General features: G+C 36.5%; 1 protein-coding gene across 3 annotated transcripts; it reads left to right on the top strand.

Moving 5' to 3' along the window:
* Positions 1 to 470: 470 nt before the first annotated feature.
* Positions 471 to 15,253, top strand: LOC18444240 (histone-lysine N-methyltransferase SUVR4). Of its 3 annotated transcripts, XM_006854415.4 has the most exons (11): positions 471 to 629; positions 907 to 998; positions 4,226 to 4,463; positions 4,630 to 4,665; positions 4,776 to 5,424; positions 5,849 to 7,101; positions 7,429 to 7,694; positions 13,001 to 13,067; positions 13,597 to 13,647; positions 14,428 to 14,524; positions 15,014 to 15,253. In XM_006854415.4, the coding sequence occupies exons 3-11, from the start codon at positions 4,284 to 4,286 to the stop codon at positions 15,058 to 15,060; spliced, it is 2,646 nt and encodes an 881-aa protein (XP_006854477.1). In that variant the 5' UTR covers positions 471 to 629; positions 907 to 998; positions 4,226 to 4,283; the 3' UTR covers positions 15,061 to 15,253. The 3 variants fall into 3 exon arrangements, with proteins under 3 accessions (XP_006854477.1, XP_020529107.1, XP_088727312.1); XM_020673448.2 differs by lacking the exons at positions 13,001 to 13,067; positions 13,597 to 13,647; positions 14,428 to 14,524; positions 15,014 to 15,253 and adding exons at positions 11,230 to 11,260; positions 11,380 to 12,428; XM_088871186.1 differs by lacking the exons at positions 471 to 629; positions 907 to 998; positions 4,226 to 4,463; positions 4,630 to 4,665 and having other exon boundaries at positions 4,977 to 5,414.
* The last annotated feature ends 525 nt before the right edge of the window (positions 15,254 to 15,778 follow it).

Here is a 15,778-nt window from a genome sequence, read left to right as displayed (position 1 = left end):
CAAGATTCTTTTAGTTTGAAATCGCTCATAAATGAATCCCAAATATTACACAAGAATTTATCAGGCTAGACAATGAGCAAGGCAGCCCCACCCTGACCCTTAAAAAATTAGGCTTGGCGGCATTATTTTTCCTGGGGCTGTGCTAGGGTCAACTGCCATGCCCCAAGGGTAGGGTTGAGCCATGAGCGGCTCGGTTTGGCCCAACCTGGATCTTTTTTTCTTACCCCTTTTTATTGGATTTTATTTGGCCGGCCCAGCTTTGCCCGGCCCCAATAAGATTAGGGTCAAACTTGGGCCAAGGCCTTTTTTTGGAGCCTGGGCTTGGGCAGACCTGGGGCTAGGCCCAAGGCTGGCCGAGCCTGTTGCCGGACTTAAAATTTCTCGATGAAAAAAAATAAGAAAAATTGTTTCATGCGGGGCTTGGCCGCATAGAAATCCAATAAATAAATCCCTCATGTGTTTTGCTCGACAGACCATGTGTTTTTGTTGGTCTCGCAAGACCACTCGTGTGGGAGCCCTTTTAAAAACGCTCCTAGAATAAATCCGCGCACGTGCGCAATGTCAATTATAACAAGTCACACGCAGTCTTTGCGCTCGCTGAAAGGCTTCAACCATGGTTGCAGACGAAGGTCTCTTCAAATTCCCGCCTTTTATTTCTGCCCTAATTTCCCCCAATCTCGACCTTCATTCTCTCTTTAAACCATTATCTCTCCTCTTCTTCTTTTTTTTTCCCTAAATTTTTTCTCTTTTTCCACTTCGAACGCTTCATGCTCCATTGATGATCTTCTATGAAAGTGCAATCTCTTGCTAAAGTTTTCAGTCCTAAAAAATTTCCTCTATTTCCTTTCTTGCATTATGTTTCACTTGCATTTTTCCCTGTTTTAGTGGATTTTTTGGTGTATGCAGCTTCTCTCTGTAACAATGTCGCCTCATAGTGGAGTTTTCAGTGTGCAAAGTACTGCATTGGTAGGAAAGATTTAGCTTTCTGATGTGACCAGGTATGCGTTGCTTCGATTTTTTTCGTTTTTACTTCAAATAGGTTATTAGATTAGTGTTCTGGGAAATATATCACTTTTCTCTTTTTTGACGTGAAGTATTTGGGTTTTAGAGTTTGAAATAATTTAGTCAGGAGTTTTGTTTGTATGGAATCATTTTTTCAATGTGCTATTCTTGTAGAAGTTTTTCCTTTTTGAGTTTTTAGGGTTTATTAGCTGGAAGCATTTGTGAATTTACCTAGCCTCGAAGTATTTGCATGTTTGGTGCATTAAGTTTATGATTTCTTTTTTTGTTTTGTATCTTTATTTATTTTGGGGTGGGGTGTTTGCGTCACCATGATTATGGTTATTACTTTCCGGGTGGGATAGCTGGATTTGAACCTGTGAAATCAAGGTTGCCACTTTCAGTGCCTTGAACAGATCAATTGGTTTTGTTTTCTCTCTATTAGTCATTGAATATTCTCACTTTTCTAGAATTCATTTAGAGTGTTTAAGATAAAGGTTTGGGTTTTATGTTTTCATTTGTTGATGTATTTATTTCATTTTTTATTTCATTCTTTCAGACAAAATTCATTTTGTATTTTGTTAAAAAGTATTTGGGCGGAACTATATGAAATATTGCTTTTGTCCTTTCATTCATGAGTTAGTTGTGCACATTGTTCTTGTTATTTAGTGTTCCTGTCTTCATCAGTTAAGCAACTTGGTATATTTCTTTGCTGTAATTTGAGTATTCTTACACATTTATACGGAACACCATAGCAGTGCATAAAGATAGCAAAACATTATTTTGGTGCGCATTTGAGGGTTTTTTGTTTATCTAGGATATTTGTGTGTTGGATCTTATTTTAGTTTATTTTGTTTTATGTTCTGGCAAACAATTAGGTTTGTGTTGTTTTTGAACTTTGAACTTGTATATATATATGTAAAACTCTTAAAAATTCCTATAGGCGAAATTGAATAGTTTTTCACCTCGCCACGAATATAGCATATCCGTTGCGGTACCGCAACAGACATAGTAGGTCCATTGCGGTCTTTTAATCCACGCCATCCAAAAAAATTAGACGGTGCCGAGCCTATGGGCAAAAACACTGTTCATTTTCGCCTATAGGCGTTGTGTAGTGGCTTTACATATATATATATATATATATATATATATATATTATTTTTTATTTTTTTCTTTTTCTTAAAGACCTAGAATTTTAGGCCGACTTTCCCATATTAGTTAAGGTTCCATCTTTTGGTGGGTGCCAATGCTGGAAATTATGGTTTAATAATGTGCAGTGTGTTCAAATTCTTCTCTTTTCAATTTCTTTCATTAAGCTACATTTGATTTAGAGAGGTGGATTATAACTCCTTAGATCAAGATGCATTGTCTATATTAGAATCACATCTGAAGTACTGTGATGCATTCCATGATATTTATTGCTTATTTCTACTTAGCTCCTCTTTAACTATAAAATTTGTGATCTTATTCTTTCAATTACATTGATTTGTTTCACATTTTTTATGTGTAGTTATTTCACATTTCTAATGTATGTACGAATTGTATCTATGAATTTGCTAACTCCAAATAGTTGGGATAAGGCTCGGATGATGATGATGATGTCGATGAATTGTAGCTCCTATTTTGTGAAATTCTATGATATCTTTATGTAATTGAACTGCTTCTGAACTTATAAGCTGCCAAGTACCACTAATAGTTGCCATATGGTAATGGATCAAAGGGTCCTTACCTTCCTTTATGTGATCTCAATTTGGTAGTCCAAGTATTTATCAATTTTGTATATCCTGCAGGCAAGCCTTTGCTTCATTGTCTTGTTACGAAGTTATCTTCTTCATTTATCGGATTTGAAGTGTGTTGCTGACATACTGAACATTTACTAAATTTATGTTCTGCATTTGAATTTAGATTGTAAAATTTCAAACCAGCTTGCATGGTGCTTAATTTGATGGTGAATCTATCGGCCCAGAGATTTGCCCATAGGCGTTACGTAGTGGCTTCATATATATATATATATATATATATATATATATATATTTTTTTTTTTTTTAAAGACCTGGATTTTTAGGCCGACTTTCCCGTAATAGTTAAGGTTCCATCTTTTGGTGGGTGCCTCTGCTGGAAATTATGGTTTTATAATGTGCAGTGTGTTCAAATTCTTCTGTTTTCAATTTCTTTCATTAAGCTACATTTGATTCAGAAAGGCGGATTATAACTCAGTAGATCAAGATGCATTGTCTATATGAGAATCGCATCTCAAGTACTGTGATGCATTCCATGATATTTATAGCTTATTTTTACTTGGCTCCTCTTTAACTATAAAATTCATGATCTTATTCTTTCAATTACAGTGATTTGTTTCACATTTCTTATGTGCAGTTATTTCACATTTCTAATGTATGTACGAATTGTATCTAAATTTGCTAACTCCAAATAGTTGGGATAAGGCTCGGATGATGATGATGATGTCAATGAATTATAGCTTCTATTTTGTGAAATTCTTTGATATCTTTATGTAATTGAACTGCTTCTAAACTTATAAGCTCCCAAGTACTACTAATAGTTGCCATATGGTAATGGATCCAAGAGTCCTTACCTTCCTTTATGTGATCTCAATTTGGTAGTCCAAGTATTTATCAATTTTGTATATCCTGCAGGCAAGCATTTGCTTCATTGTCTTGTTACGAAGTTATCTTCTTCATTTATCGGATTTGAAGTGTGTTGCTGACGTACTGAACTTTTACTAAATTTATGTTCTGCATTTGAATTTAGATTGTAAAATTTTAAACCAGCTTGCATGGTGCTTAATTTGATGGTGTCTAAGCAAGGGTGTCTTTGGCATTTCATGTTTTTTTATACGCAGTTTCCATTGGGGTCTGATATTGTTATCATATTTTTTCTTGTTACACATTACCACTTGGTTTATAATCTATGTATACGACTTCTTGCTATAGGGAATTTGATCTTTTTTGTAAATTTTTAATGTTTAGTAACCTATGTGCATTCACGTGTTTTGTATATGTAGAGGGGGGAATTGTCTCCTGTCCTTACTTACATTCAACCCCTATTTGTCAGCCTTATAGAGTCATGTTTTATTTTTTTTCTACTGATTCTTAGAATGAATTGTTTTATATTAGCTGAAGGGAAACGCAACCCCTATTTGTCAGCCTTATAGAGTCATGTTTTATTATTGTTCTACTGATTCTTAAAATGATTTGTTTGATATTAGCTGAAGGGAAAGGAAGGGTGTTTTGTGGCCTTTCTAGGATCGGTCCAGAGATTCAATTATGGCTCCAGTGAAATTTCATATGGCTTTGGAAGCAATGGGAAACATTGGAATTCCTCCCAAAGCTGTAACACCTGTCCTTAAAAACCTCTTGAAGCTTTATGATGATAATTGGGAGCTTATCGAAGAAGAAAATTATAGAGTTCTTGCAGATGCTATCTTTGAAGCCCAGGAGACCAAGGTGCAAATTCAATTAACATTCTTAATTACTTTTCCAGTCTGACTTCCATTTTTTCTTTGGTTGATTCCCATTTGATCACAAAAATGACATTTGGGATAAAGAATTTTTGGAATGACCAATCAATAGTGATATGTTTCCTCATTAACTTGCTGATTTTTTTAAGCAGAAGCAAGAAAGAAAGAGGAAAGCTGAGAAAATTGATGTATGTCAGCCATCCTTGCCTTACGACTGTTTGCTTCACTTTTTATCCTGAGAACTCTTTTATCTCTGTTTCCTTTTATTTATGTGTTTTGGTATTTATCCTTTGATCAGAGAGAAGATGATAGGAACAAGGAAATTGAGAGAGATGAGACAATGCCTACACCACGTACACGTTCTCGCTTGAGGATAGAAGAGCCATCTTCACCATTCCTGAGAACAGAAGAGCCTGTTGCTTCACCCTTGAGATTAGAAAAGCCTCCGGCAGCATGCACAACTCATTCTGGTTTTGGAGTAGGTGAAAGCTCTTCAAAAGAACCTAAACGTGTACCATCTGCTTGCCCTGCAAGTGGTGAAAGGACATGGAAACTAATAAAATCTGAGGAGCCTGATTTGCCGTGTACTAATTTGGGGCAAGAAAAGGCAGCAAATGAGGCAGTTCCTAGCACCAAAAGGTGCTTAAAAATGCCTAAGATTGAACCAGGCATTGAACCCTTACCTGATGCGTCTAACGCAAGGGAACCTTACGATGATGGTCCAACCCCATTGGATAAGAGGTCTCCTGCAAAACTAAAGTCTCCTTGTGATAGGTATATGCATAGTGAGAAACAAAAGGATCGTGTCGATCATGACAATATGCCTAATCATCACAGTAAGAGTCCATGCCAGCTGAACACTGAGGAATTGCCTAGCTGTTTCCAGCAAGTGGAGTTTGAGGTTCCTATTGCAGTGATCCCACCACTGTTCTCTAATGTATCTGATGGTACCCACTGTTATGGTTTTTAGGATGTACATGGTTGATTGGTTGAAAAAGTAATGCCAAATCTCATGGAATATGGAACAACCATAGTGCATTGGATCATCACCATCCATAGGAATGTTGGATGGTAATGGAGAGTGAATGGAACCCGCAATTGGGTCATGTCCTGGTTTTTGCTGGGTCCTACATGCTCTTGATTACCATCTGTCATTTTTGCGCATGATGACGACCTTTATGGATTAAGGTTTTCTTATTTTCTAGTTGACTATTGTGTACTTTCCCTAAACAGTTACTTTTACTCCTGGATGCCTGATAATTTTTTCTTCCAAACTGATTGGATTCTTGAGCTCTTTTTGAACAGTAATGCTTAAGTTAGGTAATTCCCTAACCCAATTTGTGCTTTGTTTTTCTTTTTTCGCCTATCCAGTGCCTAAAGAAGGTCCCTCCTCCAGATATGAGTCTTTTGAGAATACAAGTGTCCCAAATTCCCCTTCTGCAAATTATAAAGATCAAGTGGGAGAAGAGGATATGCCCCCCTCTTCCAGTGGACCATGCCGAAATTCTAATCGTTTGGAACTTGTTAGTGTTCCTGAGGCAACTGCGAACTATGAGATTGCCTCATCAAGCTCAGGAGAGGTTAAACTTTCTCTATCATGTAATTCTGCTCACGGGTCTCCTGACTTTCATGTGCCAAGTTTGGAGGCAGTCCTAAAATTGGCAGAGGATCGTGCTCTCAAGACGTACAGAATTCTTGATCCCAGCTTTTCCATTATGAAGTTAATGAAGGACATGTGCCAATGCTTTCTAGAACTGAGCACTGGCAGTACTTCTGGTGATGAGGAAACCCATGTGAACCCAACTCCAAACATTAACTTGTTCTCTTCCAATAATCAAGACCATGGGCTTGATGCTAAAGGGGTTTTTGCTTCAGGTAACGGTGTGCCAGTTACTTCGAAGGATTTAGCATTGAATCATGCTCAAAGTTTTCGTTTATCTGTTGATGAGAAATTCCTCCAATTTCCAAGGCAAATAAACTTACATGGCATGGATGGACTCTGCCGAAATGAAAGAGCTAAAACCAATGACAAGGGTAAGAAGAAGAAAGAATTGGGCCCAGATCCCAACTCACGAATGTTGGTTGTTTCTTCACAAGCCCAACTTTCTATGGATGAAGCCAGGATAGTGCACTGTGTGAATGACATATCCAAAGGTGAAGAGAGTGTGAGGATCTCAGTGGTAAATGAAGTTAGCAGTGAACGCTACCCGCCCTCATTTCAGTATATCCCAAAAAATATTGTTTATCAAAATGCATATGTAAATTTCTCTCTTGCTCGCATTGGTGATGAAGACTGTTGTCCGGAGTGTTTTGGTGATTGTTTATCTTCATCACTTTCATGTGCCTGTGCTCGTGAGACAGGAGGTGAGTATGCCTATACTTTGGATGGCCTTCTCAAGAAAGAATTTCTGGACCAAGCACTTTCTATGAACCGAGACCCAGAAAAGCATCATCACTTTTACTGCAAAGATTGCCCCCTTGAAAGGTCAAGGAATGAAAACAAACCAGATGCCTGCAAAGGGCACCTGGTAAGAAAATTCATTAAGGAATGCTGGAGCAAGTGTGGCTGCAGCAGACAATGTGGAAATCGAGTTGTGCAGAGAGGAATACAATGCAATTTGCAGGTCAAAATTTCTCTTGTATCTGGGATGTGTTTCGATTGTTACCTGTTCTAACGCTGTCGAAATCTACGTATAACAAACTTGAGGATCTTCTTAGAAAAATTTCATATGATTCTTAGATTATCATATCATATAGCTATTTGATTGCCTTTTCCCATAAAAGTAGAAGTAATTATACAATTGAGATATTCTGATGGCATGACTGTGTGCTTCTTTATCTCCTTTGTCTTATAATTCTTTCTATTGAATTCTCATTTATGGATTCTATATTTACCTATTTTCTATCCATGAGATAGCAAGCTATTCTCAATGTTATTTCTTGTATTTCAGGTATTTTTTACCTCTGAAGGAAAGGGATGGGGTCTTCGGACTCTCGAGGAATTACCTAGAGGTACTTTTGTATGTGAGTATGTTGGTGAAGTGTTGACTAACACCGAGCTCTATAATCGAAATGCTCAAGGCAATGGAGATGAAAGGCATACATACCCAGTGCTACTGGATGCTGATTGGTGTACAGAGGGAGTATTGAAAGATGAAGAGGCACTTTGTCTGGATGCAACACATTTTGGAAATGTTGGCAGATTCGTCAATCATAGGTAATTTGCGCATGAGAGTTTCAATATTTTTGGTGCAGTTCGGCGCTACGAGACTTAAGTCTCAGGTCACGAGATGATTGGCCTGGAAATTTTATTTCTGAGCTTTTAATTAGAAGGCCTTCATTGTTAAAAAACTTTGCTTGGGCTTGGGACTTGACACCTATTGGGCCGAATGACTCGGGCGACTTCGGACTCAGTTGAGTCCTGCTCAAGCCAAAAAATTGCCTGAAAAGTCGCCAAAAAAATACAAAATTGTTAAAAATAGTTAAAAGAAAACTAAGTTGTAACATCATTTAATATCGATAAAGGATGAAAAAATTGTATATAGAAGATTTGATATATAGTTGGAAACAATTCAGAAAAATGAAAAAAGGAAAAAATAGAAAATTGGAGCATATAAAAAGAAAATTTCACAAATCATCATTAAAAACATAAGTATTATTTAGAAACATATTTTTGAATCATTTATTAGTGATTTATTAAATAAATTCTTTATTTTTTATGCAAATTTAAGAAACCCATATTTGCCTCAGAAACTTGCTTCGGCAGAGTGCCGAGGCCAAGTTTTGAAACACTGAAGGTATTTGTTCTGAAACTACATTCTTTATGCTTACCCATTGATATGGATATTACTGCTGCTGATTTAGGGAGTTGACTTTAATTGACTTTGTGACCTATATATTTTGATGGTAATCAATTTCACTTGTGGTTCCTATTATGGCCACGCTGACCATCAAACTTCAAAAAGTCGGCTACCCAGCCTCTTAGGCGGGTTGCCCAGGAGGTTGGGAGGCCTCACTGCCGGGTGACAGCCCAGTGCGGCTGACTAATCGCCTAGGGCACCGCTGAGGAGCTATATTGGTGAGGGCAGAAATTGCCCTTGCTAAAAGGGCAGAAAATGTAATTTCCCCCCTTTAAAAGGGGGGAAATAATATTTGGCTGGCATTTTGGCTCCTGGAAACCCTAGAGACCTATATTTGTGCCCCAAAAACTACTTTTTTAGCTCAAAATTGATTTCTTTTTTAATGATCGAATTCCAATTCGAAGTTTTCAACTTCTCGTGGCTTTTTACCTATAAAACGTTTTGCGGATTAAAGTGGTTGCAAAAGAGAGATTTTGGCAACTGAAAGTGGCCGATTCAAGCCTCCTTCGATTAGCTTTCAAAAAGTAAATTCAATTGTTTATGTCTAGGATTCATATGTTTTGTGAGTGTTGTGTTATGTTATGCTTTTTTAATCATTTTTTTGTGTTTATTTTTTGAAGTTTGGCTGTACTTTTATGATAAAACTTCGTTGAGTGCCTTTTTTGTCTTTTTTAAGGTTTCTATTTCCGTGATCATAGTATATTTTTGGCTATGGTTCTAATTCATAATGGAACTTTGGAAAGTGTTGAAATCTAACTTTTGAGCTAAATTTTTGCGACTTTTTATATCTTAAACGGCTAACGCCTAATGGATGTAAATTCATGGTCTATGAGTTTTTATTTTGGCTTAAATGGTTAATAGATGTAAACTTTTGAGCAATTTCAAAGGTTTTGTTTTGGACATGTGTATTTTAGTGTCAAACAATGTTTTAGAAAATGTTGATATTATATGGATTAGAATTGGTCGATCTAGATCAGGAATTGTTCTAGACCGAACTGATTCCTCTAAATATATCGAGAACATGGTGGTTCCATAAAGAACCAGTTGGTTATTGGACAGAACTGGTCTGTTCGTGTTAAGGAACCGGGCGATCCGGCCCCGCTGGATGTCCCAATTTCCACTTTTTTGTTTTTTATTTTTTATTTCTAATTTATTGATTCTTAATTGGATAATTCGCTCGGCCAGATTGTTGATCATTCGCCGATCCAGACCAGTTTCCCGGATGGGCTTGTTCACTCAACCAATCTAGGTTTTTAAACATTGATTTTAAATGTAAATCTTTCGCATTGGTTAAATATGTTTGAAGTTTGAAAACTCTCCCCTCCCCCACCTTTAAAGAAAATAAGAGCAAATAAAGGTATTTCTTGAACATTTCTTACCATAATGTTCATGTAATTTAGTAATCTACAATAAAAACGTTATGCACATTACACCCCAACCACAGAAAGTAGGGTCAGCAGTCTGTTGAGTTATCAGACCTGACTACATATTGATGTCCTGGTATTCATGTTGACAAGACAGATATGTGCATGGAAGAGGGCACATTTTGCGTGATGTTACTTCAAGCTGCAGGTTAATGATTCATGCACTCTTCCCATGGAGGTAGTGCATGACGCTTTGCTACACTTGCTTGCATTGCTTGTGAAACAGAATTTGTGATGGTTTTGTCTGATGATTCATTATGAAGCCTCTATTGCCATATCCTTTACAAAAGTATAAAGGGACCAAAGTTTGGGAATCTTAAAAGATTTGACGTGGTTCCTTTACCCTGCATGCCATACGAATCTTATTTGTGTTGGGTGTACTGGGAGAACTTACCAAAAATAATGATGGGATCTGTAGGGGTAAGTTGGTCCAATTGAGATGAGAAGGTTATCAGGAACATTAGTCTCACTGTTTATGCAACCTGCAGGTATTCTTGACTTGAATATAAGAGAGTAACTTACCTTGTGGTCATATTCAAACCTTTTTTCCTTGTTTTTGAAAATGATGGTTGTATTCATGCTTATAAGCATAAAGATTAGGGTTGTGCAATTGGAAGAACAGTTGAGATGTCAAATTGGATGGCTTGGGTTGTTATGAAGTTCAATAAATTTTTTTTGAACTTTGACTCTAGTCAATGTCACTCTTGCGACCACCCGATTTGAAATTTGAGGGATAATAGTGATAGTGACCTCCTTGTACTAAAAGTAAATGGTCTCTTTGTATTACTTTTCCTTAACTATATGAGGACTGCGTATCAATAAAAGATTGTATTTCTCTGCGATTATTGTCTTACTCTATATGTTAATTTAACAAACCTAAAGTTTGTATATACTGTATAGGATACATAGACATACACACACAACAATTTGTCTATGTGATAGTAACACACACAGGTATCTACAAATTTATTAAGCATTCTGTATCTCATATAATGTATGTAGCGAGTACTAGCAAGTGTGTTTATGCTATCTAGTATACAATTTGCACCTCTTGGCTTCTACCATTTGTTTGACTGTGCCGATGCTGTACGAGTTGTTTCGATTCTGAATTTTCATGAACATACAAGCTTGGAGTGGCTTGCCACATTGGAGAAGAATTTATGAGACATGAATTGGTCTTCCGAATTGTTATCGACCATGCATTAATATATTGGATAGCACCATGACCTTTTAGTGGCAAACATTGCATGAAGAGTCAAAGCCTAAAGTGGGATGTCACTTCATAGGGTGGTCTGAATGTGTGTGCACAAATGCATGTTCAAAGCACACATTTGCAATCTCTGTAGAGCCTTTTTATATTTATCGTAGAAGGGCTGTCTTATTTTTGTTCTTGATGCTTAAATTTTATATTTATCTGTAATTTCTATCTTATATTTTTCTTTACTTCTTGTGGTGCATATTATTCTAGGGGTTCAGACATTCAATTCAGTGCCACAAATGTGAGTATTTTCTTATTCAAATGTTGTTTGAATTTGTCAAATTATCATTATGGTGCGTTTAGCATCTAAACGTTGACCTAGTAACTATGCTCTTCTACATTCCTATTGGTCCATCAAAGTCTTGGACAGGTAGCAACATGCTTAGGTGTGTAAAGTTGGTTCCCAGAAACTACACATATTCGGGGTGTCCAGTCACATGGCAGTACTCTTGTCTGTTTTGAGCCCCTTGCACAATTTCATGGGTCATGTCATGTGAGCTCAGTTAAGAATGAACCAGATCTGCGATCAACATTTGTCAGATCATGTATGGTTGGCGTGGTTGAAAAGGAACATGGACAGTCTGCTGGCCTATTGTTTCGCGGCTACCTGCGTTGAAGTGATACTGCAGAGCTAAATAAGATAATCCACATATTTAAGGTGAAACTCATTATTCCATCTATATGATCCAAATGATCAGAGGGGTGGCACACTGGCTTGTGTTTTGTCCGGACCTTGGGTTACATTAAGGGTTGTTGTAGGGCGGAAAGGGATGGCTTGTTTTGTGGATGGTGTATTATGCTATGATGTATGTCTCAGCATTCAAGTTTAACAGGGATGAGGATTCAGGCTTGGGCTTGATTGGTTAAGGACCTTAAGATGTTTTACAACACTATATCCCCAGTTGGAATCTTATAGCTGAACTACCATTAAAAGAAAGAAGTTCGACAGGATCCTAATAAAATCTTTGATAGATCAACCGTAAGTTGTGTGGTTTCAAATGAATTTTTGAACTGGTGAACGTAGTTTTTGGGTTCCTGGAACTTGGAATTTGTTCAACCCTTGAGGAATGTTGCACCGAGCTATGTTTTGGACATCATTCTTTTGCTTTATGATGCAATGAAGTTTTTCGATCCTGGGCCAGCACAACTCACTTATATCCATTATTTTGAATTCTTCCTTGTGGTTTTCTTTGTTCCCATCATCTCATGCAAGATATGTCCGCATTTAAATTTCAATCACTGGATTTAAGTTTGCATGAACCAAGCATTCGAGAAGTGTATTACAAAATTGGTCCAGAAAAATCGTAGCACATAAATTTAAAAAACTGATGTATTCAGTTGATGATGCTTCATGCCATTGGTAGAACTTGTATTAATGGTTTTGCAAATTGCATGAACCCAGCACTAAATTCATTAGCAAACTTGTTCAATTCTAAATGGTTGGCACCATTGGCATAGAGACCGAACTAGTTGTCTTATCAGTTAGGAGTTGACCGTATCCCAATGGGTCTCGATGGTGGGTCAGTTGGATCAGTCTCAAAAGATAGCATAAATAATGGACAAAATTAAGGAAATACAAATACAAAATTTTTTGCCTCATTGTTCTGGCACATTTCTCTGGGTTTTACTTAATTTTTCAGTTTTTAAGATAGAATGGGCAGTTCCTGGCCTAGTTCCTTGTCGAATTTGTTGGCCTGATACTGTTCTTCTAATGTTGGGACTTAGAACAATCAACCTGAAATATGTTACTACATCATACACTGGTTTTTGGTCATCATTCTGTTCGAATGCCATCTGAGTTTGGATGAAATTTGGAAATGCTTGTCTGTAAATGACTGAATTTTTCTAAAACTTGGGTGAACTTTGAGAATCAAACATGCATATCAAAAGAAGAACTTTGATATTCATGCAAACAACATACTGTTTTCTTTTAATAAAAATTGCTCTATAATGTTTTTTTTATTAATGTAATGACTTCTAGGTGTGGTGATGCAAATTTGGTGGAGATACCAGTTGAAATAGAGACGCCAGATCATCACTATTATCATGTATGCAATCTTACCGACCTATTTTTTCTTGAAATATAGTATATTCTTAGTTTTCTTTTGATATAGAGCCTTTTTTATGGGAAACGTTTATATAGAGCCAAGGCTCCAAACAATCAAATTTGAGCCTACCTCAAAAACTTCACTAGAAGAGGTTGTTTTGATGCCCAAATGTCTTCAAATTGATCATCTCAATATCAAGATGCATGGACATGAGAAAAAAAATGGATTTCAAGTTTTGGAAATAGTGTATTTTGTGACACATTTTTGCACCGTCAATTTTCAAGATTTTCAAGTTTTCATAGATCTGTTGATCTACACTATTTTTGAAGTTTTAAACTTTATAAATAAAGGTGAAAATATATTTTAAGGCTATCACAAAGATTTCCTGTATTGAAACCACATTTCTCGATACTATTTGAAGGTAGGCTCTAATTTGATTGTTTAGGTCCTAGGCTCTATACAAACCGCCCTTTTTTTTCGTGTTTAATATTGAACTTCGAAATCCAAATCTTTCTATTGATATGTGCAGCTTGCCTTCTTTACAACGAGAAAAGTAGAAGCACTAGATGAGCTTACTTGGGTATGTAACTTGACTTTTGGTAGACATGCTTGTGATGATTGTTTAGCTGTTTTGCTCAGCAGTGATTTGCCTGTTCTTCTATCTGACAATAATCATTGGATCTTGGATGAGCAAGAAATGTCCTTGGATACTTAAACGCTAGAAAGTTGAATGGCAATGCATTATTCCTTTAGATGAACCGGTTTTGGTAAAACTAGCCAGGATCCCCATGGTCGGTCTCCTTGGAATATTTAATTTTTACTTTGATTGGGAGTGTTATTGGCTTCCCGAATTCTGAAGATTCTTTTTGGTCTTGCAGTTCTATGTTTAAGAAAGAAAAAGTATTCGTTCCATTTATTTCTTCTGCAGCTCCATCTGCTATCTGTTCTGCTATTTATTCACAAAAGAGGGATCAATGTGTTTTTGAACAAAGTGGTTCTTGGGGAATAGAGATCTCCAATCAGAAGTCTCTTCCATGTTTGTCTTAAAATGAATTAAGCCTTTTTAGCTGTAAATTTGGCTTTAGAGTAATATATAATGATATGAATAAATCAATAAACCTTGCATTCTTCATGTAATTAATGAGTTCTATCTGATCACCATCATCTCTAGGGATTTAGCATGGATCCTTCAATAATGAATTTCTTTTGTGAAATTAAATCCCATGTTGGTATTTCTATTAGAGCTCTCACTTTTCTGTTATAAGTATCAATAAGCTACAGCATTGCAGTTCTTGTGCAGTATGACCACTAGATTCCTTTCATAGGTTGTTTTCCACTGCACTTGTGGCATTTGTTGCAGGACTATGGTATAGATTTTGAAGACCATGACCACCCTGTGAAAGCTTTCAAATGTCTATGTGGAAGCAAACTCTGCAGAGGAATTGGGCAACGAAGCAGTAAGTACCTTCATGCACCATTAGATTTTCTTTTTCTAGCTTCTTTCCCCTATTTTAGGCTTTTGGCCTTACACGCTATCATTTCAAACTAATTTTTGTGTGGGGGAAAACTAGTGAAATCCCATGCACCTTGAAGATTACGAAGCAAAAGCCACACTCATTTTGTTCTATAACCTAGCCTAATGTATTTAATTTAGAAAAACTACACTTTTTTTTATAAGAAAAAGAGAAAAAGAGTTTATTTCAGTGCGAAGAGAGAGAGAGAGGCAGAAGACGAAAACGGATGCTGCCAGGGGAGGGGGGGTTTAAAAATGAGGTCGTTGTCTTTAACATGCTTCCTGAATGTGAGGTCTTGGTTTTTCTCACCATCTTGTCTCTCTTTTTTAACTTGCTTTGATTCGAACGGTTTCTTTTTTCCTGAGATAGTGGCAGTTTAGATTATTTTTTTTTGCCTTTCTCCTCCTAATATTGAGCCTTCGCTATTTTTAGGGACAAAGGTCAGGCCGCTTACTGTTGACGGCTCATACCGAACATGATTCTGAGATCTCTCAACTTCACTATAACTGGTTTCAACGCATTAGCATACTGGGTTCTGAGTAGATGGACAAAATTGTACAGTGGCTACCAGTTCAAATCAATCTAATTAGGCGTTTTCCTATGTAGTTGTTTTATATGTTGTCTTAATACTTTTGGATCTAATTCTATGGATTGGTGGCGGTTTTACGGTTCTTGGTTGTGGCTTTGTTTGGATATTTTCTGGAATTTTGGTTTGCTGTTGCAGAAGGGGAATTGGCTGAAAATTAACATGCATTAATCTAAATTTGGATAAAATATAATAGAATATATATTAGGTTATGGTTTGCATAACGTGCCAACTTTAAACGATCAGAGTAAACGTGTCACCCCAAATTTTATTGGAAGATGTAATTTTGGTATCTGAAATTATTAAAATGGCTGGAAAATCTATTTTTACTTTTTAAAAAAACAAAATCTGTTATCGACTATAATTATCAAATTTAAAATTTTAAAAATAGTACTAATCGAACATATCTATAAACACTTTAAAAATCTTGATAATAAATGGTATATATTTTGAAAAACTATTTGTAGGATTTGAAATTCTCTTCATTTATATATTCGAAACTTCTTTCTTTCTCTCTTCCTACATCTTTCTCTCGTGTTTTTTAAAACACCACTCTTCCTAATAGCTTCTCACCTCCATGAAGCTTTCTCTCTCAAGAAGTTTGGGAGAAT

The sequence above is a fragment of the Amborella trichopoda genome, chromosome 7 (genome assembly GCF_054954075.1).
Source record: "Amborella trichopoda isolate Santa Cruz 75 chromosome 7, AtrichopodaSantaCruz75HAP2 v2.0, whole genome shotgun sequence".
Lineage (NCBI taxonomy): Eukaryota > Viridiplantae > Streptophyta > Magnoliopsida > Amborellales > Amborellaceae > Amborella > Amborella trichopoda.
Note: the sequence above shows the minus strand (reverse complement) of the source record. Positions and strands in the feature narration are given on the sequence as shown.

Coding starts and splice junctions, on each gene's coding strand:
- LOC18444240 (XM_006854415.4), top strand. CDS start 4,284: ATGGCTCCAGTGAAATTTCATATGGCTTTGGAAGCAATGGGAAACATT. Junction 4,464..4,629: donor TTGAAGCCCAGGAGACCAAG/GTGCAAATTCAA, acceptor TTTTTTAAGCAG/AAGCAAGAAAGAAAGAGGAA. Junction 7,102..7,428: donor GAATACAATGCAATTTGCAG/GTCAAAATTTCT, acceptor CTTGTATTTCAG/GTATTTTTTACCTCTGAAGG.